Below are 23,362 nucleotides of genomic sequence, written 5' to 3'. Positions count from 1 at the left end.
CGCTCTGTAATTGGGATTTCTGCCTACCGATGAAGAAAACGTTTGAAAAACTCTATGCCACCTAGTCCATTTACAATACGGGATTCCCAGTCATTATGTGAAAAAATAAAATCACCTACTATAGCAACTACAAGGTTCTTGCAACAGTCTGAGATCTTTCAAATGTGTTCCTCTAAATCTCTAGGACTGTTGGGCTGTCTTTAATATAGTCCCAGTAACGTGGCCATACAGTTCTTAATTCTCATTTCCACACAGAACGCCTCACTTGTCGAGTTCTACGATTTCTCCTGACTGAACACTGCCGTAACATTTTCTCTGACTGGTAACGCCACTCCTTAATTCATCCTCCCCGCTGTCACGCCTTAAGTAATTTGACCCTGAAATAACTGTGACGGGTGTGGAGTGTTTGAGCTGAAACGCGCCCTGCGCCGGACAGCCCCGTTCATACAGAGGGTGGAACCTCATCCCGCTGGATCAACTTGACAGCCTGGCACTGGCTGAATAAAATGGAGATTCTCCGCCTTGCTGGTTGCGTCACAGGAATAAGGAGGAAAATAGAGATCTACACGGAAATCCAGACAGAAACTACTTGCGACGGCGGGGGAAGACTCTCACAGCCTCTGTAATTCTATCTGTGTTGGCTATAGTTTTCCTAGTCCCCTCTCCTCCCGCTGACAGACCTGTACCAGACCGGTGAGGAGGTGTGGAACCAGAACTGCGGACTGTCTCATTAACCCCGGATCATCCGGACCTGTCTACCTGTGATCAGCGACTGACTCTCTATAACTGAATAGCTTCGGGAGCAGCAGCGCAGACCGAATTCTTGGTGCATGGTCGGCACATTCATCATCCCAGACAGCACTGAACACCGTCCGGTTTCAAAATCAGAGGTAAATGTAGTTTCCGATTTTGCAAATCAGTGTGCGTTTACAGCGGGGCTCGGCTTTTGACTGGATGGGGGGGGCGCGGGGATACAAAGGGAGAAGGGAGCTCTGACACGTTCAACGAAGTAACTATTGACCAAATGCATTAAAAGCAACGACGTCGTCACCTTCAGTTATACACATTTTCTGCGGCAGGTTCTACTGAGTCAGTGCAGATGAACCTTGCGCACGGATAGTGATATTTAAAATGTCCCCCGGGGCAGGGCAAGGTCCCTACTCCGATCTCTCTCTCTCTCACAGTTAGACACAGGGACACACACACACGTACACAAAATAAAAACTAACTACTCAGAATAACAGAGCGACCGTGAGATTCCACTGTTTTACTGTTCGGAACGTCGCAGTAGAGAATGCCTAAGATCAATTTATTGAGTTAAATCGCAAAAAAAAACAATGACATTAAAACTACAAATGATGGGAGTGGGGGTAAAATTAAATACAGAACTCTCACAAAGTCTGGTAGCAATCGTAACAAGTAGTCATTCAGATTGAAGACACTGGGGATCTTTCTTTTCTATATCGACGGGTGTTCATTGTTTGATTTTTCTGTAACAGAAATACTTAAATACAACATTAAGCTACCTTTGTGCACAGTTAAAGTGGAGTATCGAACTGGTTTGTTCGGTTTCAGCAGAGAATCCGCCCTGTGGACAGGCAGCAGCTTGTACACGGAAAATCGCGCTGTGAGTCACCCAGGACAGCAACACCGGTCCCTCCCCGCAGCTACTAAATATCTGTCGCTGGCCTGGTTGCAATGAAGTTCGCAGAAAACGACTTGAAAACATATTGACACGGAAACAGAACATTCTTGGTGAACTGAGGTGAGAATAATTCAGCTTCTGAGATTTATTTCGAAACTTTATTTACCAATCATCATGTTATCTGTGTTTTGAAGCAGTATTCAAGAAGTCATCATTTCTATTGTAACCCGCCTCTGGCGGTGGTGCTGTTAGTCATCCTGCAGTTTTCTGTCTGCATGTGTGAGATTTTCCACAATTTATGTCCAGGTTAAAAACAGTTCTCAAACTAAAGCTTAAGGGTTACGATTTGAAAGCCAGCCTGCGATAAGCTGCTTCGCCAACACGGGTTCCATTTCCAAATATGTCACTGCAGATCAATGCATGCTTTTCCTCTTTGTGACTGTGTTGATTGTCGCTGTTTCGAGCTGGGGGTGGGGTCGGGAAATAGTTACAAAAAGCGGCAGGTGGTATTTCAAAACAAAAACCATGATTTTACTGTGTGGGGCAGAAAGATCGATGGGCCGAATGGTCAATTTCTGCCTGGTATGTTCACAAGAAACGATATGACTACAATTACCGTAAATCAATTTAATGCGAACGGGCCATCAAACGTGTAAATTACCTGTCGATGAACCGAAGCCAAACATTGCTGCAATTATATCATCCAGGCCGTTAACAGTTCTGGTCACCGAATTATAGGAAAGATATCAATAAATTAGAGAGAGTGCAGAGACGATTTACTAGGATGTTACCTGGGTTTCAGCACTTAAGTTACAGAGAAAGGTTGAACAAGTTAGGTCTCTATTCATTGGAGCGTAGAAGGTTGAGGGGGGATTTGATCGAGGTATTTAAAATGTTGAGAGGGATAGATAGAGTTGACGTGAATAGGCTGTTTCCATTGAGAGTAGGGGAGATTCAAACGAGAGGACATGATTTGAGAGTTAGGGGGCAAAAGTTTAAGGGAAACACGAGGGGGTATTTCTTTACTCAGAGAGTGATAGCTGTGTGGAATGAGCTTCCTGTAGAAGTAGTAGAGGCCAGTTCAGTTGTGTCATTTAAGGTAAAATTGGATAGGTATATGGATAGGAAAGGAGTGGAAGGTTATGGGCTGAGTGCGGGTAGGTGGGACTAGGTGAGATTAAGAGTTCGGCACGGACTAGGAGGGCCGGAATGGCCTGTTTCCGTGCTGTGATTGTTATATGGTTATATGGTTATATGGTTAACATAGATGATAAGCCACAATGATCCAGCACCGATCCCTGGGGCATCCCACTACCCACTGGTCTCCAGTCAGAGGGTTAAACTATCTTTTAGCATTGGCTGGCTTCTCCCGCGAAGCCAATTTATAACCACATCCAGCATTTCCAAGCCCCTGAACCTCAGACCATGAGACAGAGGAGCAGCATCAGGCCATTCAGCCCATCGAGTCCACTCCGCTATCCCATAATGGCTGATCCCAGATCCCACTCAACCCCATACACCTGCCTTCTCGCCATATCCTTTAATGTCCAGTACGATCTGGAAACGGACAACTTCCCCCTTAAATATACACACGGACTTGGCCTCTCTCTGCAGTCCGTGGCAGAGCATACCACAGATTCACTACACTCTTCAAAAAAAAATCTTCCTTACCTCTGTTCTGAAGGGTTGCCCCTCAATGTTGAGGCTGTGCCCTCTAGTTCAGAATACCGCCACCATCGGAAACATCTGCTCCACATCCATGCTATCTAGTCCGTTCAGCATTCAGTAGGTTTCAGTCAGATCCCCACGCATGCTTCTGAATTCCACTAAGTACAGGCTCAAAGCTGCCAAACGCTCCTCATATGTTAACCCGTTCTCCAATGACAACACATCCATTCTGAGAGATGGAGTCCAAACCTGTTGGCAATACTGCAAGTGCGGCCTAACTAGTGTCTTATAAAGTCTCAGCACAACCTCCTTGCTTTTATGTTCTATACGGACAAACAAGCTGGATGAACTCAGCAGGTCGGGCAGCATCCGTTGAAAGGAGCAGTCAACGTTTCGGGCCGAGACAGTTCGTCAGGACTGAAGGAAGAGGTGGCAGGGGCCCTATAAAGAAGGTTGGGGGAGGGGAAGGTGCAGGCGAAAAACCAATCAGAGGAAAGGTCAAGGGTTGGGGGAGGGGAATCAGGGAGGGGATAGGCAGGAAAGGTGAAGAAGGAATGTAAGGGAAAAGCACTATGGGTAGTAGAAGAAGGCATAATCATGAGAGAGGTGATAGGCAGCTAGAAGAGGAGGCAGAGTGAAAGTGTGATAGAGGAAGGGAGAGGGAGGGAATTACCAGAAGTTGGAGAATGCAGTGTTCATACCAAGGGGCTGGAGACTACCCAGACGGTATGTGACGTGTTGCTCCTCCAATCTGATGATGGCCTCATCATGGCAGCAGAGGAGGCCATGTATGGAACTATCCTAATGGGAATGTGAAGCAGAGTTGAAGTGGGTGGCAACCGGGAGATCCTGTCTGCTGTGGCGGACGGAGCGGAGGTGCTCGACGAAGCAGTCCCCCAATCTGTCTCGGGTCTCGCCGATGTAGAGGAGGTCGCACCAGGAGAAATGCCTGAGAAATTAGACTGTCGAGTCAACTGACTCTGTTTGGCCTAGCTTTTATTGTTTTATTTTACCCTTTAACGACGTTTGCATTAAAGTCTGTGAAATATAGATCCATTTGAGTGTCTCTCATTCCGCAGTTGGGCCATATCCCAACCGTTGTGACAGACGCTGCTTGAGCCAGCAGGCTTTCTCAATGGATGTTGGAAGGGCAGGTGCTTCGAGGTGGACAAATAGATGAAGCCTTTCTTTTCCCAATCTGTATTAACAACTTCTCTGAAGGAACAAATACAACATTTAGAAGTCCCTTAGTGATACAAAACATTAGAATTTATACTATATTTTGTTTATGAAACACAAATTGTCTAATTTCTGTTCAATTTGAAATTTAATTGTCATTCAACCGGACAGGAAACAGCCAAAAGAAACATGGTTACTCCGGGGTCAAGATGCAAGACATAGTACCAGTAGTCACACACAGCACAACGCACATATCGCACATTGAAGGGAGCAAACACATATGCGATGTCACTAACAAAACACGTATAGTCGGACACCATGAGCTCAAGAATGCTGCAGGAGCAGACAGTCGGATACAATAGATGTTGCCTTCTACCGAGCGAACACCGGGGTGCGGGTGGCTTCACCGGCTACAGCGTGGACATAACGTCACATTGCCTCAGGTGGAGTGTAACGAATCTGACCCCTCTCACTGGGTGTCTGCAAACAGGCGATGCCACAGCTTGAGCCCGAGTCATTGCTACGACGAGGCCACGCAGCTACCCCGCCGTTTGCTAATAGATCATTGATTCAGAGTTAGACCACTCCGCACAGACAGCGTCCAAGAGGGTCTTGTTATCGCAATAAACGGGTTTAAGACGATTCCTCGCTGTTAGTCTACACACAACCTGGCACAGCGACACCTTCAATACCTCTCTGACGCAGGTAGCAGCTCGATGCACACCAAGTCCAGCTCCTTCGCTTTCTTCCCCAACTAGAAACTCACCGATGCGGTAACCCAACAATATTTAAAGTTCTTAATGTTCAGGGGGAACATTATAACAAACCTTTACAAAGAACAATAGCACCCAAGGGGAGGGAGATGGTGCAGAAGTGTTGGAAAGTAGCAAGTGTATCCGGGTGAGTTGGTGTGATAGTCAGATGGACGCTGGCGTGGTCTAGTGCTCGGTGTTCGGACGTTTTTTTTCTGTTATTTATATCAACGGTTATCAAAGGTCTTGATCAATACGTTTGCTGGTGAATCTTTATTGGCAAGACTCGTTCATACTCAAGAAGATTAGCTCATATAATGGGAGATCCAGATCAGTTAGGAAAGAGGACGGAGGCGTGCCAAATATACTTCAATACAATTGAGTGTGAGCTGGTGCATTTCGGAAATCAAACCTACACAGAATTTGTTCTGGGTCGCCAGCGAGTGAAATGGAGCAGAGGGACCGAGGACTGTAATGAATTGTTCGCAGGGTCACAGGGTGGTGAAGACGGCGTTTATCCCGCCGGCTTTCATCAGGACACTATGAGTGCAGGAGTTGGGATATTATATTGCAGTTGTATATGTCGTAGATGAGCCTATGTTTGCAGTACTAAGCATAGTTATGGCCGTTGCATTCTGGAAATTCCTTCTCTAAACTCCAGATAATACAAAGAAGATTTCCGATGATGTTTTGAGTACCAAAAGGCTTGAGTTAGAAGGAGACGATGATCACGCTTTGTCTTCACTCCTTGAATGTAGGAGAATGAACAACGACATTACAGAAGTGTTTTAAATTTTGAATGGCAGAGATTTAGTGGACATTAACAGCCATTGTCCGAAGTCAAGGGAAACCAAACGACATAGATTAACTATGAGAGGTAAAGGTTTAAAAAGGGTATGAACAACAAATGTCTCACGCAGGGCTATGAAGCAACTTCGGCCTTACGCAGGAAATCGGGATAAGCTGACTTGGTACACAAGTCGGCATGGATTCGTTGGGCCGAAGAGTCTTTATACATGGTGCATTTATCTCTGTATCTATCGGCGAGATGCGGCAGATGCTACTGGTCAAGCAATACGTAGAATTTACTAGTAATTGGTCATACTTGGGTCTGAAGCTCTAATGCATCTATTCCATTTCTCTCACACCCGATCCTCCCGCCGCAAAACCAGGGATAGGCTTCTTCTTGTCCTCACCTGCCACCCCATTAGCCTTCGCATCCAGCATATAAATTTCCATGACTTCCGCCATCTCCAATGGGATCTCACCTCCTCTCCCTCCAATCCCCGCCACTTTCGGCTTCGTAGCGATTCCTACGCGAATCCCATATCCATTCGTCCCTCCCCACTGATCTCCCTGCTTGTACTCATTCCTGCCAACCACACCTGCCCGTACACCTCCACCTTTTCTGCCAATCGGGACCCCAAGCAGAGCTTCCAGGTGATGCGACACTTCAGCTGAGAGTTCATTGGGGTCATCTACGGCATCTGCTGTTCCAGGTGTGGCGTCCTGTGTATTGGTGAGACTCGACGTAGATTTGTAGACCATTTCACCTCTCCAGAAAAAGCGGGATCTCCCTACAGTCACCGATTTTAATACAACTTCCCATTCACATTCCGACATGTCAGTCCATGGCCTCCTCGACTGGCACGATGAGTTCACACTCAGCTTAGAGGAACATCACCTTATATTCCATCTGGGTAGCCTCCAATCTGATGGCATGAACATCGATTTCTCGAAGTTCTGGAAATACGATTCTTCAATATTCTTCGAACGTCTACGATCAGATTCACATTTCTCCAGCCCTTTACCCTTTCACCAATCAAATTCTTAGCCTTTCACTTCACCCCCTACTTATTCTGACCTCGTTTTCTTTCAGGTCCTGCTGAAGAGTCTCGATCTGAAACGTCGACTGTTTATTCCTTTCCATAGATGCTGCATGACCACCAGAGTTCCTCCAGCATTTTGTGTTTAAATCCCTGGTACTTATTCGCTCTCTTTTATTTCTGTTATTCAGAGCGTTACCAGCAGTTGGGGCGTTCTTCCACCGAGACCAAATTCAAGAAGACGGCAATCAACCATCATCAGTCAGAGTCAGAATGGACGCAGGTATGCTCAGTGTTTCTTTTTTGTCCATTGAACCTCCGTCCGTATGGTGCACATACAACATTGAACTTAGCCTATAGAACATAGAAATCTACAGCACATTGCAGGCCCCTGGCCCAATGTTGTTCCGACCATGTAACCTACTCCAGAATCTGCTTAGAATTTCCTGAGCGCATAGAGGAAATAGGTTAAAGGTGAAAGTTTAAAGGGGATTGAGGATGCATGGCTTACACTGAAAGTGATCGGTGTCTGGGATGTGCTTTCAACGGAGCTCTTGAGTAAGTAGGAAACGGAGGGATATTGACCATGTGCCTGTAGATGAGATTGGTTTAAATTCACACCGTGGTCGGCACAGTCATGCTGTGATTTTCAATTGTCCACAGATCGGAGCTCTGAAATCTCCGCCTTCCTGTCACACTGTGTCGATCACCAACTGTTCCAGTTGACGAAATTCTATCGGGACCGACTGGAGCAGGCGATTGAGGAGGGTGTGGAGGAACTCGGCCTCATGTTAACAGGCGAGGATCATTTCACGGGACGGGAGCATCACGTAAGTCGAAAGGACACAGACTGAGTGCAGATTCTTCTAAAGCTATTACAGACCCACAGTATTGGTGCACAAGAAATGTCGGTCATTGAAAGGCCGAGATACTTATGGTCAATAATAACAAAAGTGTCCCCAGATGCAGCTACACTGAGCCTTTATTAAACCAATAGCAGCCTCTATCAGGTTTAGACTGGTTAATGTATAGCCAATCACTGACATGAGACTTTAGTACTGTGCCAACCTGATGGAACTTGCAAGTGTACAGGAAACCACTTCACACCAATCTGTCTCATTTCCCATTACATTCGCAAAGCTCAATCGTTATTGCCACACGTCAGTTTGCGTTCGCTTCATAACCCATGTATAGTGACTGGTTTTGCAGATCATCTGTCGAGTCTACCCTCACCCCCAGCATCTATTGACCAGACACTACTGAATATCGTCTCTCTTGTGAACGGCTGAAACTCTTGTATTTGAGCAATTATCCCATTATACCTCGTGGTTCAGTGAACTTCTGTTGCTTGTGTCTGTTATATTTACAGGTTTAAAAAAAAATCCTACCGTATATACTGTTAAGATTACAAGACATATGATCAGAATTAGGGCATTCGGCCAGTCGAATTTGATCGCCATGCCATCATTGCACTCAACCCCAATTTCCTGCCTTTCCCCATATCCTTTAGAAAGAACATAGAACATAGAATAGTACAGCACATTACAGGCCATTCGGCACTCAAAGCCTGACTGCCATATAACCCCCACCTTAAATACATCCATATACCTGTCTATGTAGTCTATGTCTATATACCTGTCATAGTAGTCTCTTAAACTTCCCTAGTGTTGCTGCCTCCACCACTGACTCAGGCAGTGCATGCCACGCACCAACCACTCTCTGAGTGAAAAACCTTCCTCTAATATCCCCCTTGAACTTCCCTCCCCTTATCTTAAAGCCATGTCCTCTTGTATTGAGCAGTGGTGCCCTGGGGTAGAGGCGATATATATATATATAGACTCTGTATATTCCTCTTAATATCATGTAGACCTCCACCATGTCTCCTCTCATCCTCCTTTTCTCCAAAGAGTAAAGCCCTAGCCCCCTTAATCTCTGATCGTAATCCATAATCTCTAAACCAAGCAGCATCCTGGTAAATCTCCTCTGTACCCTTTCCAATGCTTCCACATCCTCCCTATAGTGAGGCGACCAGAAAATACACAGTACTCCAAGAGTGGCCTAACCAGAGTTTTATAGAGCTACATCATTACATCCCGTCTCTTAAACTATATCACTCGACTTATGAAAGCTAACACCCCATAAGCTTTCTTAACTAACCTATCTAACAGTGAGGTAACTTTCAGGGATCTGTGGACATGTACCCCTAGATCCCTCTGCTCCTCCACACTTCCAAATAGCCTGCCATTTACTTTGTACTCTGCCTTGGAGGTTGTCCTTCCACAGAGTACCACCTCATCCTTCTCCGGGTTGAACTCCAGCTGCCACTTCTCAGCCCACTTCTGCATCATATCAATGGCTCTCTGTAATCTTCGACAATCCTCTACACTATCTACAACACCACCAACCTTTGTGTATTCTGCAAACTTGCCAACCCACCCTTCTACCCCCACATCCAGGTCGTTAATAAAAATCACGAAAAGTAGAGGTGCCAGAACAGATCCTTGTGGGACACCACTAGTCACAACCCTCCAATCTGAATGTACTCCCTCCACTACGACACTCTGCCTTCTGCAGGCAAGTCAATTCTGAATCCACCTGGCCAAACTTCCCTGGATCCCATGCCTTCTGACTTTCTGAATAAGCTTACTGTTTGGAATCTTGTCAAATGCCTTACTAAAATCCATGTAGATCACATCCATTGCACTACCCTTATCTATATACCTGGTCACCTCCTCAAAGAACTCTATCAGGCTTGTTAGACACGATCTACCCTTCAGAAAGCCATGCTGACAGTCCCTGATCAGACCATGATTCTCTAAATGCCCATAGATCCTATCTCTAAGAATCTTTTCCAACAGCTTTCCCACCACAGACGTAAGGCTCACTGGTCTATAATTACCCGGACTATCCCTACTACCTTTTTTGAACAATGGGACAATATTCGCCTGCCTGCAATCCTCCGGTACCATTCCCGTGGACAATGAGGACATAAAGATCCAAGTCAGAGGCTCTTCCCTCGTCTCGTGGATCAGCCTGGGGAATATTCTGTCAGGCCCCGAGGACTTATCCGTCCTAATGTACTTTAACAAATCCAGCACCTCCTCTGCCTTAATATCAACATACTCCAGAACATCAACCTCACTCATATTGTCCTCACCGTCATCAAGTTCCCTCTCATTGGTGAATACCTAAGAGAAGTTTTCATTGAGGAACTCGCTCACTTCCATAGCCTCCAGGCACATCTTCCCCCTTTTATCTCTAATCGGTCCTACCATCACTCCTGTCATCCTTTTGTTCTTCACATAATTGAAGAATGTCTTGGGCTTTTCCTTTACCCTACTCGCCAACGCCTTCTCATGCCCCCTTCTTGCTCTTCTCAGCCTCTTCTTAAGCTCTTTTCTTGCTACCCTATATTCCTCAATAGACACAGCTAATCCTTGCTTCCTAAACCTCACGCATGCTGTCTTCTTCCACCTGACGAGATTTTCCACCTCACTTGTCACACATGGTTCCTTCACACTATCCGTTCTTTATCTTCTTCACCGGGACAAATTTATCCCTAACATCCAGCAAGAGATCCTTAAACATCGAAAACATGTCCATAGTATATTTCCCTGCAGAAATATCATCCCATTTCACACCCGCAAGTTCTAGCCTTAGAGCCTCATCATTTGTCCTTCCCCAATTAAAAATTTTCTGTTCTTCCTGATTCTATCCTTTTGCATAATAATGCTAAAGGACAAGGAGCGGTAATCATTGTCCCCCAGATGCTCAGCCACTGACAGATCTGTGAGCTTACCCGGTTCGTAAGCATCCCCCTTAGTCGGCCTGTCAACATATTGTGACAGGAATCCATCCTTGACACAGTTAACAAACTCTGCCCCATCGAAACCCTTGGAACTAATCAAGTGCCAATAAATATCAGGGAAGTTAAAGTCACCCATGATAACAACCTCGTTATTTTTGCACCTTTCCAAAATCGGCCTCTCAATCTGCTCCTCGGTATCTCTGCTGCTACCAGGGGGCCTATAGAATATCCCTAGTAGAGTAACTGCTCCATTCCTGTTCCTGACCTCCACCTATACTGACTCAAAAGAGGATCCCGCTACATTCCCCACCCTTTCTGTAGCTGTAATAGTATAGTAATGCCACCCCTCCTCCACTTCCCCCCTTCTATCCCTTTTAAAGCACTGAATCCAGGAATATTGAGAATCCATTCCTGCCTTGGTGCCAGCCAAGTCTCTGTAATGGCCACAACATCATAATTCCACGTAGGTATCCAAGCTCTCAGTTCATCACCTTTGTCCCTGATGCTTCTTGCATTGAAGTACACGCACTTTAGCCCTTCCACCTTACTAACTTTACACCCTTTATTCTGCTTCGCGTTCTTCAAAGTCTCTCTATATGTTAGATCTGGATTTACTCCATGCTCTTCTTTCACTGCTCTATCGTTCCGGGTCCCATCCCCCTTAAAGATCAGTTTAAACCCTCCCGAACCATGCTAGCAAATAGCTTTGAATACCTTAATAATCAGGAACCTATCAGACTCCTGTTTAAATAGATGGATGCATTGTATATGGATTTCAGTAAGGCATTTGACAACTTTCTCTTACAAGGCTCTTTCAGTAAGTAAGGAAGCATGGTATCGAAGGAGAACTTGCTGGGATCTAAACTCGGCTTGACCACAAAAGGCCAAGGGTGGTTGTAGCTGGTTGGTATTCTGAAAAGAGGTCGGTGACTCCTCCTGTTTGTGATTTTTATATATGACCTGAATGAAGAGGTAAAAGGGTGGGTTAGTAAGTTTTGCGGTGTGGTGTATAGTCTGCAGGGTTGTCAGAGGTTACAGCGGGTCATCGAGAGGATGCAGAACTGGGCAGGAAAGTGTCAGATGGAGTTCAACGCAGACAAGTGTGAAGTGGTTCATTTTGATAGTTCAAATTTGAAGACAATATACCATATTAACAGTAAGACGCTTGGCAGTGTGGAGGATTAAGGAGATCTCGACGTCCGTGTTCAAAGGACGCTCAAAGCTGCTGCGCAGGTTGACAGTGTTTTTAAGAAGGTGTGTGGTGTGTTGGTATTTATCAACCGTGAGATAGAGTTCAGGAGCCGTGCGGTAATGTTACAGCTATATTGGACCGTAGTTAGACCCCCTTAAGGTACTGTGTTCAGTTCTGGTCACTTCACAACAGAAAAGAAGTGGATACTATAGAGAGAGCGCAGAGGAGATTTGCTGGATGAGAGAGCGTTTCTTATGAGAACCGGTTGAGTGATCTTGGCGGACAATGTTTTTTTAAGAGATAGGTACTTGGAGTTTAGAAACATAGATGGCTATGTGGTAGGGAAATTCTAGGCAGTTTCTAGAGTAGGCTATATGGTCGACACATTGTGGGCCGAATGGCCATAAATACACTATGTTCTAAAAATACCTCATGACTTGGCTTCCACGGTTTACTGTGGCAATCAATTCCACAGATTCGCCACCCTCTGGATAAAGAAATGTTGGCACATATATTGCTGAATGACTATCAATAAAACCACGATATGCTAAGTATGCGTACGTGAACAAAATATTATCTAGAGACCGCCTTCTAATTACCATTACGTACCGGGGCACATTCAATTATTGCCACCCAGACTGAATGGTATCGAAGGGCCACACATGATATCTAACCATAACATTCCCCATTTGATGTCTGATAATCCCAGGCCAAACTCCTTTTCGCCATTACTACCAGTTGCTTTGATATTCTTGACATGCTCAGAACTCTTAAAGTTGCTGGCTGCTCCTCGGTGCAAGTTCCCAGCTGTAGGCTGAAACCGGAGCACTCATGTTACCAGGCAGTTAAGCCTGAGTCTGCCACCGTCCATCATGTGAGCCTGCTTGGTTTTAACCAGCAGTTTACCCCGGGGAAACCCGACAGTGACACTGTCATTGCTGGATCTGGTGTTTTCTCTGTCTGTGTTCAGGATGGACCCGTACCCATCCAGTGTCCGCACTCCCTGTTCCTGCAGATCCTTTCCTCCTGCCTGCAGCCCGCCTCTCTCCGTCTCTCAATATACTCCCCATTGCTCATTACAGAGCGTGACTGAGCTCGCAGAGAAGGGAAACCGAGCGGGCGCTTCCGAACTCCTCCTGGATCTGGTGATGGAGAAGGGCTCCGGGGCCCGGAGGGTGATGTGGGAATCCTTTGTGAAACTACACCACCATTTACCGAAGCTTAACAGAATATTGAAGGAAATACAGGAACGTGGTATGTTGAACAATACACTGTGTGTTACAGATGTAAATGCTGCCGAATTTATAGTATTGCAGAGAGCAGACGTCATGCAAGTTATTCTGTTTTAAACAGGTGATGCGCAGTTCGCCTACATGGACACCGAGCGGGGTTTATCTGAAGTGCCCACACACCTAAAAGGTAAGTTGAAATACCAACCTTTTTATTTCGCTCTGAGAATATTTACCCCTGTTTAGCTCGTGTTGGAATCTGGGCGCCTGGAGGACTGAAAGCCATTTAGATTTGCCATAGTCCTCAGACAGCCTGCCAACTTTCGAGCTTTTGAGCAGAAACCTCCAATACGAGTCCAGTATTCGGCCAAGAAGCTGCCCTGAAGCTCTTTCGATTCTTTTCCATCTGATCTGAACGCTATACTCCCTTGTTGTTCGCACCACATCTCCAGGGTAAAGACGTTGAGCACCCTGTCTGTGTCCGTCATGAAAAGGTACCTCTATCCGCCCACCCCTCAACCTCCTAGATTCCATCGAATAATATCCAGTTCCATGCAATCTTTCCTTGTAACTGTGGTCGTCGAGTTCTGATAACATCTTGGTGAACCATTTTTACACTTTCTCTAATTTACTAACATCTTTATCATGACAAGGTGACCAAATCTGTACAATGACTCCTCGTGAGTCAGTAACATCTTACAACTGCAACGTGTACTCAAAACGCTGACTGACATGCTTCAGTCTGCCGAAAGCCTTCTTCACCATCCAATCTACCTGAGATTCTGCTTTCAGTGAAATCTGCACTGGCACGTCCACATCCCTCTGTTCAATATCAGAACCGCAGGGCTCTACAATTTGTTTTATACTACAGGCATTAAAAGAGATATCAGAGGTAGTTTTCTTTATCCTTTACCCAGAGAGTGGTGTCTGGAATGCGGTTCCGGGGTTAATGGCTAAAGCTGATAAATTAGGGTCATTCAAGCGACTCTGAAATAGGTACATGGATGAATGCAATATTGAACGTTATGGACTACTAAGGAGTGGAGGATTTGAGTGATCGTAGTGTTTGTTAAAAAGTTGGAACAAAAGCCCAGTTCAGCAGAATTTAAACTGTAAAGGGAGTACGTATTTCTGTAAAAGTGGAACATTGAAATATCCAGGACTGTGCGTTGACCTCGTGTTCATCAGAGCTTTGTGAAACTGCAATTATTAACAAAGTGGCAAACGCCACCATCAGGGAAGACATGATCCCATGGGACGCGGGAACTAGGAAGTTTAAATGATTTTGCTATCGTATTCATTTTCAGCACTGTATGTAGGCCGGATCCCCACCGGCAGACAAACATTGTCTGAACTTCTGCAAAACCTTTCGCAGCGAAAATGTGTTGGGGGACTCGTGACAATTACATATTGTTTTCATAATGTCCTCAGGCGTTCAGAGGAAACACAAAGAGACTCTGCGCGCACAGACACTTTTCCCTGATGTTGTGATGGATGCACAGTGTCATAGACTATTACAACATGGAATCGGGCCTTTCGGTCAAACACATCCGCGCGAATAATGTTACCCAGCGTGTTAGTCCCATCTTCCCCCGTTTGGCCCATAACCCTCTAAAGTTCTCCTGCCAATGTGCCTTAAACATTGATAATATGCCCAGATCACCCACTTTATCTGTCAGGTCATTCCAAATGAGAAAATGTGTTGGGGGACTCGTGACCATTACATTTTTTGTTCATAATGTCCTCAGGCGTTCAGAGGAAACACAAGGAGACTCTGCGCGCACAGACGGAAGAACTGAGAGTGAACACGATCCTGATGAGCGAGAAGGAGAACGTTTTCCAGCTGGTTGATCGATACGCTGAGCTCACGGTCATTTCCACTGTTCGAGATCGGAGACTAGTGGAACATGAACTGCTGGCAAGAGGCAGAGTCCACGAGGAATGGAGGGAGAAACATCTCCGCAGAGAGCTGGAGAAAATCCGCATTGCTCATTTGTTTCAGAGCAATGACTCACATCGTTTTCGAGACAAAATGAAGAAATTATTTACACCACCGAGGTCCGGGTGTTCTGCAGCTGTGGCCGGAGTCCCAGGGATCGGAAAAACAACAATAGTACAAAAGATTGTTTATGACTGGGCTACGGGAAAAATATACGAACAATTCCAATTTGTCTTTAGTTTCAAATTCCGGGATTTAAACTCCATTAATTGCAGAATAAACCTGAGGGAACTGATTCTGGATCACTATCCTTACTTTAGGAATATCCTGAGAAAGGTCTGGAAGAACCCAGAGGGATTGCTGTTTATATTTGATGGTTTGGATGAATTCAAACACAGAATCGATTTTGCTGACAGTCGGAGAGACACAGAACCCAAGCACCAGTGCCCAGATCCCGAGTGCTGGTGTGAAGTGTCGGATATTGTGTACAGTTTAATCCAGGGCAAGCTGCTCCCAGGGTGTTCAGTGCTGGTGACCACCCGCCCCACTGCGTTACATTTATTGGAAAAGGCCGAGATCAGAGTCCGGGCTGAAATCCTGGGATTTGTTGGTGAGGAACGGAAGGAATATTTCTTCAGGCATTTTGAAGATCAGACGGTGTCAGCAGCTGTTTTCAAACACGTGAAAGAGAACGAGATTCTGTACACTATGACCTACAACCCCTCCTACTGCTGGATCCTTGCTCTAGTACTGGGACCCTTCTTCACACAAAATGTCAGGGGCACGCAGCGAATTCCCAACACCATCACCCAACTATATTCCTACTATATATACAGCATCCTGAAAAACCACGGCCGTGAGATTGAGAACCCTCGTGATGTGTTACTCAGAGTTGGTCTGATGGCCTTTAGAGGAGTGTCCGAAAAGAAAATTGTGTTTACAGGTGGAGATTTGATCAACTACGACCTGCAGCCTTCCCAATTCCTGTCCGGGTTCCTAATGGAGCTTTTGGAGAGAGAAGATTCTGCCCGGAGCGTGGTGTACACATTCCCACACCTCACCATCCAAGAGTTTGTAGCTGCAGTCGCACAATTCCTGAATCCACATCCCGGGGATATCCTGAAATCCCTCAGTGAAGCCCACAACACGACAGATGGGCGATTCGAGGTATTTCTCCGTTTTGTTGCTGGTCTCTCCTCCCCAATGACAGCTCGGGGCCTGGAGGACTTTCTGGGTCCATTTCCTCATGAAACAACCTGCCAGGTGATTGACTGGGTGAAGGAGGAGTTTCAACGCCAGAGTGGAAACACAGAGAGTGAAGCTGGTAAAAGGAGCCTCCTGAACACATTGCACTACCTGTTTGAGTCTCAGAATAGTGGACTGGCTCAGGCCACCCTGGGATCTGTGGAAACACTTTCATTCAGTGGAATGACACTGACCCCGATTGACTGCGCTGTCCTGTCTCATGTCATCGGACTCTGTGATGCAATCAAACACCTGGACCTGGAGAAATGCAACATTCAGTGTGAAGAAATCCAGCGGCTGGGACCCGGGCTGCACAAGTGCCACGAGTTGAGGTAACTTGATGTATCTCTCACTATGAACTGTGAAACTTTTCCATTGTGTTTTTCAATATGAAAGAATTTGGCTAAAATTGTAGTAAATCGGATTGTGAAGAACTGTGACGAATGCCCAGGGGGTCGGTCAGTAAATCTCCAAGGACGGGAGGGTTCTGTGGTTCCTTGTGAAGAGACATTGGAGACCATCAGATTAGTGGTAGTAAATCACAGGAGTAGCCGTGTTTCTCGCTGCCTGTGACACTCCATTGACGATGTTTCTTCTCACTGTCAATGACGCCCAGACCGACACTGACTGCACCGTGTGGGTCAGAGATTCACACCATCTTCCTGGTGAGGGACTAGTGAGGGCCAGTAGACTCTCCTAGTGAGAGGGTGAGGCAGAACTCTGTGAGATTGTCCCGTCCTTGTCCTTCCCTGTGTGTGATTATCATCATCGCTCCACTTGTGCGTATTTGCTCACTATCAGATACACAGTCCAATGTGAGCACCTCCTCTCCAGATTGTGGGCCTAACCCCTATCGCTTCCTCTTGCGGGATCATCGTTTCTTATCGCTAGCCTTCTGTGGGATATGTCTGCTTCATCCCCGCCCCACCACCGTCCTCCTGTTGGATCCCTCTTTCCCATCCCCTTCGTCCTGTGGATCTCTTTGCACCAATCCCTTTCCTCCTGTCTGAACTCTCTCCCAGTCTCCCCCACCCCCCCCCCCCCCCCCCCGCTGGATCGCTCCTCCACACCCTTTCCATCCTGTGGAATCTCTTTTCACCACTCCACATCCTACTGACGGACAACTCTTCCCCATCCTCCTTCATCCTGTTGGGTCTCTCTTCTCCCATTTCTCTTCCTCGTGGCGTCTCTCCTCTACATTCCCCTTCATCCTGTTTTATGTCCCTTCCACATCCTCCTTCCACGTGCCTGTTCTTTTTTCCACACCCGCCTTATTCCTGTGGGAACTCCCTTCCCTATTCTTTTCATCCTCCGAGATCTCTCTGTAGTAATTCCCTTTCTTCCGACGGAACTTTCTTCGCCACCCCCCTCCATCCTGCCGGATCAACTTCCCTCGTCCGCTTTCTCCAGGCGGATGTCTGTTCCCCAGCCCCGTTCAGCAGTAGAGTCTCTCTGCCGCATCCTTATCTTTCTGTAGGATCTCTTTCCAAGTCCACTTCCTCCTTTTGGATAACCTCTTCCACATCCTCCTTACTACTGCGGAATGTGCATTCGCATCCCACTTCCTCCTGTGGTATCTTTCGTCCCCTTCATGACTTCTTCTTGTGGGACCACCCTTCGTATTCCCCTTCCGACGGTCGGATACCTCTTCCACAAGTTCTTACTCTGAGAATCTCTTTTTGCGCATTCCCTTGCACCTGTCCGATCACATTTCCACGTCCCATTTCCCCTGTGGGATCTCTCTTCCTCCTGTCGGATCTCTGTTCCCATTCCCCTTCATCCTGAGGAAATGTCTCCTACATTCCCATTCTCACAGTTGGAACTCACTTCTGCTGGGGATCTGTCTTGCGCGGTCCCCTGCCAACTCACCAATCTCTCTTCCCCATCCCAACCCCGTGTGGCATTACTCTTCCCTATTCCCTTCCTCCTGAGGGAATCAATCGTCCTACCTTTTCCTCCTGAGGGATTCTCCTTGCCATCTCTCTTCTTCCTGTCGGATTTCCCTTCCCCATGCCCCTTTTTGCCGCTGGAGTCTCTCCGCCTATTTATTTTCTTCTGTTGTTGGGGACTCTTCCACAATCGCCTTTGAACATCTTCCCATCCAACATGATCTTCACCATGGGAATGTATCTAAACTTCAATCCTGCTCCTTCCGACGCCCATGAAACAGGAATATCTTTCGGACCACCGGGATTGAGACAGAATAAGTGGAGTTTGCAGGGTCACACCGACAGACTAAATTACCTCCATTCGGTGAATACCCTGGAGCTGGTCAGCGAGGGACATTGACAATGATGGGAACTCTGTTCCGTGGTTTACTGAAGGGTTTAATGTTTCCTGAAATATCAGAGTGAGATAAATTCCCTCAGACCCACGTTTTGAATCACTTTGTTCATCAATTTTCCGTTTGTGTTTAGAGTTGGGCGCAATGAACTGGGAGATGCAGGAGTGAAACTGGTGTCTGCGGCTCTGAGGAACCCAGAGTGTAAAATACAGAAACTGTGGTAAGTACCAGACTGTGGGAGATTGTGTTTACAGTCACTGGGTGTCTGACACTGAACATTAATGTGATCAGTAATTCTGTCACTGATAAACACTGGGGATTTGTACCGTCTCCTGTCTCTCTGTGTCCTTCACCCTCACTCTCTCTCATCTCCAGGCTGAACAATGTCGGTCTCACAGATTCTGGTGCCGAGGATCTCGTCTCTGCTCTCAGTACAATCACATCACTGACGGAGCTGAACCTGAGTGAAAATGAACTGGGAAATTCAGGAGTGAAACAGGTGTCTGCGGTTCTAAGGAACACAGAGTGTAAAATACAGACAGTGCGGTAAGTACCAGACTATGGGAGATAGTGTTTACATTCACTGTGTGTCTGACAGTGAACATTAAAGTGATCAGTAATTGTTTTACTGATAAACACTGGGGCTTTGTACCGTCTCCTGTCTCTCTGTGTTCTTCACTCTATCTCTCATCTCCAGGCTATTCAGTGTCGGTCTCACAGATTCTGGTGCCGAGGATCTCGTCTCCGCTCTCATTACAACGCGATCACTCACGGATCTGGACTTGAGTGTTAATAAACTGGGAGATTCAGGGGTGAAACTGGTATCTGAGGCACTGAAGAACCCAGAGTGTAAAATACAGAAACTGTGGTAAGTACCAGATTGTGGGAGATTGTGTTTACAGTCACTGGGTGTCTGACACTGAACATTAATGTGGTCAGTAATTGTGTCGCTGATGAGCACTGGGGATTTGTACCGTGTCCTGTCTCTCTGTGTCCTTCACCCTCACTTTCTCTATGTCCAGGCTGAGTGGTGTCCGTCTCACAGATTCTGGTGTCGAGGATCTCGTCTCAGCTATCATTACAAACGGATTACTAACGCGGCTGAACCTGGGATCAAACTGGCTCACAGACCGTTCTGTCCCCGCTCTTCGTCGCCTTATACTGGCAGTCCCGAGTCTGGAGCGGATCGTGTAAGTGTTAAGATTTAATATTATAAAAAGAAACAGCAGATCCGTAGGTTTTCTGGTGATATTTGTCTGTGAGTGTTGTTGAAACCTTAACTCCAGTCCCCCAGTCCCCTGTTACTGACATTGGTGGGTAATCTGTAATCTGAATATTTTATCTTTTTTCTTCCATCTGTTTCAGGCTGGTGAAGAATCGGTTCAGTCAAACTGGGGAGAAGGAATTGAGGTCTCTCCAAGAACCCAGACCAGGACTGAGCGTGATATTTGACCATCGGAATATGTGAAAATTTTCCCCCGAGGGATGAGGACATTTAAGCAGAATTCCCGGTTTTATCTTGAACGGCCGCCTTTAAATGCCGCGACCCAGAATTAATTCCAATAGACTCCGGCTCCAGCCGAGTGTGCTCTGACGTCAGAACCAGTCCCATAGTCGAGTGTTTCCATCTGCAGTGCAGCGGCCCTGCTTCCGCCGGATGTCCTGGTGCAGGCTTCGCCAAGGGGAACCGGGGACTTACACAGACAGGAATTGCAAAGCGGGCCATTGTTACTCGGGGACACCCGTGTCCCGGGTTGGATTATCCGGGAAGGGGATCGTTTTTCTCACTTTGGGCTGAGGACGGTAATTCGTCAGTCTTGCCACTATAGTGATGTTAAATTAACAAATACCTCGGCAGCGATCTCGGACACTGCCCTGAGGTGTGATTTTATAATCATCGATTCCCCGATTCAGAGTAACGGTGAGAAACGGGCAGATTATTCAACCTGTCTCTCGTTGTCGTCGGTCAGTTAATTGTGTGTGACTGTGTATGAATCGGGAGCAGCTCATTTATTTCCGTATGTTAGCAACTCATAGGTAGTTTAATTTACATTTGTCATGATGAAATCAATAAAACACCGTAAATTCCTGTCCTGGTATCAGATGCGTCTTACTATGGGTAAAAAAAAACACAGACCTCAGATTACTGCTGCCCCGCGCACCCAGCGCACTGTAACAGTGGTTTATATCTCTTCACAGAAAAGCAGAATCTCATTTGCAGCCTGATGAAAGTCAGTCTCACAGAGTCTGGTGACCTCCCGCGCTCTCCTCGCTCGATGAATCTCCCATTCTCTCCTCGCTCCCTAACCCGCACAATCTTCCCACCGCGCTCTCATCGCTACCCTCCCCAAACCATCCCGCTTCCATTCGCGTGCGCAACCTGCATGCCTATCCGCCTGGGGTCACTCTTTGCAAAGACCACCGGCCTAACGTCCTTGTTTTCGCACCCCGCGTTCATCTTGCGTCGGCCAGATTCTCGCTCTCTCGCTGCTGAACCGTGAACCAATCCGTACCACACAGCCGAATACACTCCATTGTCGTATCATTCCCGTGCTTATGAAAGTCTGTTAAAAATCTGGAGTATATCTACTTCAGGAGTAATGTCCAGGATCTCGTCCTCCAACTCCGCCGATTCTGCGCTCTCCTCGCTTCCCACCAGCACCCGGCACTCTGCATGCTCGAACCACACCCTTCAGCCCCCCAGTTGCGCTTTCCTCACTCGGCTCCCTTCCCGAACTCTCCTCGTTGACGTCCACACTCTCCCTACGCCAGACCCTCAAATCGCCCCCCTGCGCCCCAACTACCTCGAACATCTCCCCACTCACAGCCTATAACCCTGCATATTTCTGTCGTCCTCATGCATCAGCCTCTATAACTACCCTCGGCAGGACATTCCTGTCTTCCCGCCTGTCTGTGGATATAAAAGCTTCCCCTAAATCTTCTCCCATTTAATGGAAAATGTTGTGCCTATATTAATATCTCTTTAAATTCCCTAATATATCTGCTTCTACCACCATCCCAGGCAACTCATTCCTGGCGCCATCCACAGTCTGTGTTAAAAAAAAAAACCTGCCCCACCCCCACAGCTCCATTGGAATTGCCACGTCTCACTTTAAATGTATGCCCTCTATTGTTTGACATTTCACTCTGGTAGAAATATCCTGTCTGTCAACTTTATTCAAGCTTCTCATAAACTTTTAAATCTCTATCCGCAGTCTCCTGCCCTCCAGAGGGAAAAAAACAAGTTTATCCAACTTCTTGTGATAGCCCATGCCCTGGTAAAAGTCTTCTGCACCCACTTCAAAGCCTCGGCATTCCAGTTCAAATTTCAAAGTAACTTCTATTATCAGAATGTCTACTTGTCACCACACATAACACTGGGATTTTTTTTTGTGCGGATATAATTAGCAGATCTATAGAACAGTAACTATATACTGTATACATCAGGAACGATGGACTGGACACAGATGTGCAAATGCAGATATAACTTACAGTCGGTCACGTCGTTGTTGGTCTGCAACTGACCGGGCCGGTTAGTTAAATCCAAATTGATTCTTACTAATTCGATAGGATCCTTTAACGAAGCAGAAGATAAGAAAGCAAATGAAATGGGGCGGTTACTGACTTTTAAAAGTTCTGGGTTGCCAACACGGTATAATATAGTGGAATAACAAGAACTGCTATTCTACAGAAACAATGCAGAACTCTGATACGTTACAATTTTTTTCTGAACTGGTGGGAGACTCAGCAGGAACACTTCTTAAATATTAATGAAGAGCGAGAATAGTTTGGAGGAGCATAATCGTAATGTGGAGGAAGGTTAATGAAATTTTCCCAGTGGTCTCATCAGATCCCAGCAGGATGTACCGCTGTAGCCACGCAGCCCTATTAATCTCTGATTCTGCAAACCCTCAAAGCCCCTACATTGACCAATTCTGTCAGCGACACAATCACTAACCGCTGACACACATCCCGATTACCGTCCCGCACCTTTCCTACACAGCACTGACGACTACATTGGTGCTGCTTCCTGCACGTCTGCTGAATTCGTCGATTTCATCCTCTTTGCCTGCAACTTCCACTCTGCCCTCAAATTCCGCTGGTCCTTTTCCATCACTCCCTTTCCTTGCCTCTATCTCCGGAGACAGCTTATCCACCAATGTGTAGTATAAACCAATGGACTCTCACAGCTACCTGTACTATACCTCATCCCACCCTTCTACTTGGAAAAACGCCATCCCCCTTCTCTCAAATCCTCCGTCTCCGCCACATCTGCTCTCAGGATGATGCTTTTCATTACTGAGCGAAGGAGATGTCCTCCGTTTGCAAAGAAAATGGCTTCCCTTCCTCCACAAACAGTGCTGTCCTCAAACGCATCTCTTCCATTTCACGCACATCTGCTCTTGCACCATCCTCCCGGCTTCCCACCGGGGATAGGGTTCCTCTTGCCCTCACCTAACACCCCACCAGCCTCCGCATCAAGCACATAATTTTCTGAAATTTCCACCATCTCTAACTGGACCCTACCACCAAACACATCTCGACCCCCCCACCCCCACCTACCCCTCTTTCTTCTTTTGGCAGAGAGCATTCCC

General features: G+C 46.6%; 1 protein-coding gene across 4 annotated transcripts; it reads left to right on the top strand.

The window, feature by feature from the left end:
* The first annotated feature begins 686 nt into the window (after positions 1–686).
* LOC140721033 (NACHT, LRR and PYD domains-containing protein 3-like) lies at positions 687–20,832 on the top strand. Of its 4 annotated transcripts, none has more exons than XM_073035911.1 (12): positions 687–890; positions 1,579–1,765; positions 7,262–7,353; positions 7,734–7,900; positions 13,153–13,324; positions 13,424–13,489; positions 15,048–16,815; positions 18,901–18,987; positions 19,143–19,313; positions 19,465–19,635; positions 19,790–19,957; positions 20,133–20,832. In XM_073035911.1, the coding sequence occupies exons 3-12, from the start codon at positions 7,344–7,346 to the stop codon at positions 20,233–20,235; spliced, it is 2,883 nt and encodes a 960-aa protein (XP_072892012.1). In that variant the 5' UTR covers positions 687–890; positions 1,579–1,765; positions 7,262–7,343; the 3' UTR covers positions 20,236–20,832. The 4 variants fall into 4 exon arrangements, with proteins under 4 accessions (XP_072892012.1, XP_072892014.1, XP_072892013.1 ...); XM_073035913.1 differs by having other exon boundaries at positions 1,576–1,765; positions 7,276–7,353; XM_073035912.1 differs by having other exon boundaries at positions 1,576–1,765; positions 7,273–7,353.
* The last annotated feature ends 2,530 nt before the right edge of the window (positions 20,833–23,362 follow it).

Source organism: Hemitrygon akajei, unplaced genomic scaffold (assembly GCF_048418815.1).
Source record: "Hemitrygon akajei unplaced genomic scaffold, sHemAka1.3 Scf000049, whole genome shotgun sequence".
Lineage (NCBI taxonomy): Eukaryota > Metazoa > Chordata > Chondrichthyes > Myliobatiformes > Dasyatidae > Hemitrygon > Hemitrygon akajei.
The sequence above is the reverse complement of the archived record's forward strand: the minus strand, read 5'-3'. Positions and strand labels throughout refer to the sequence as shown.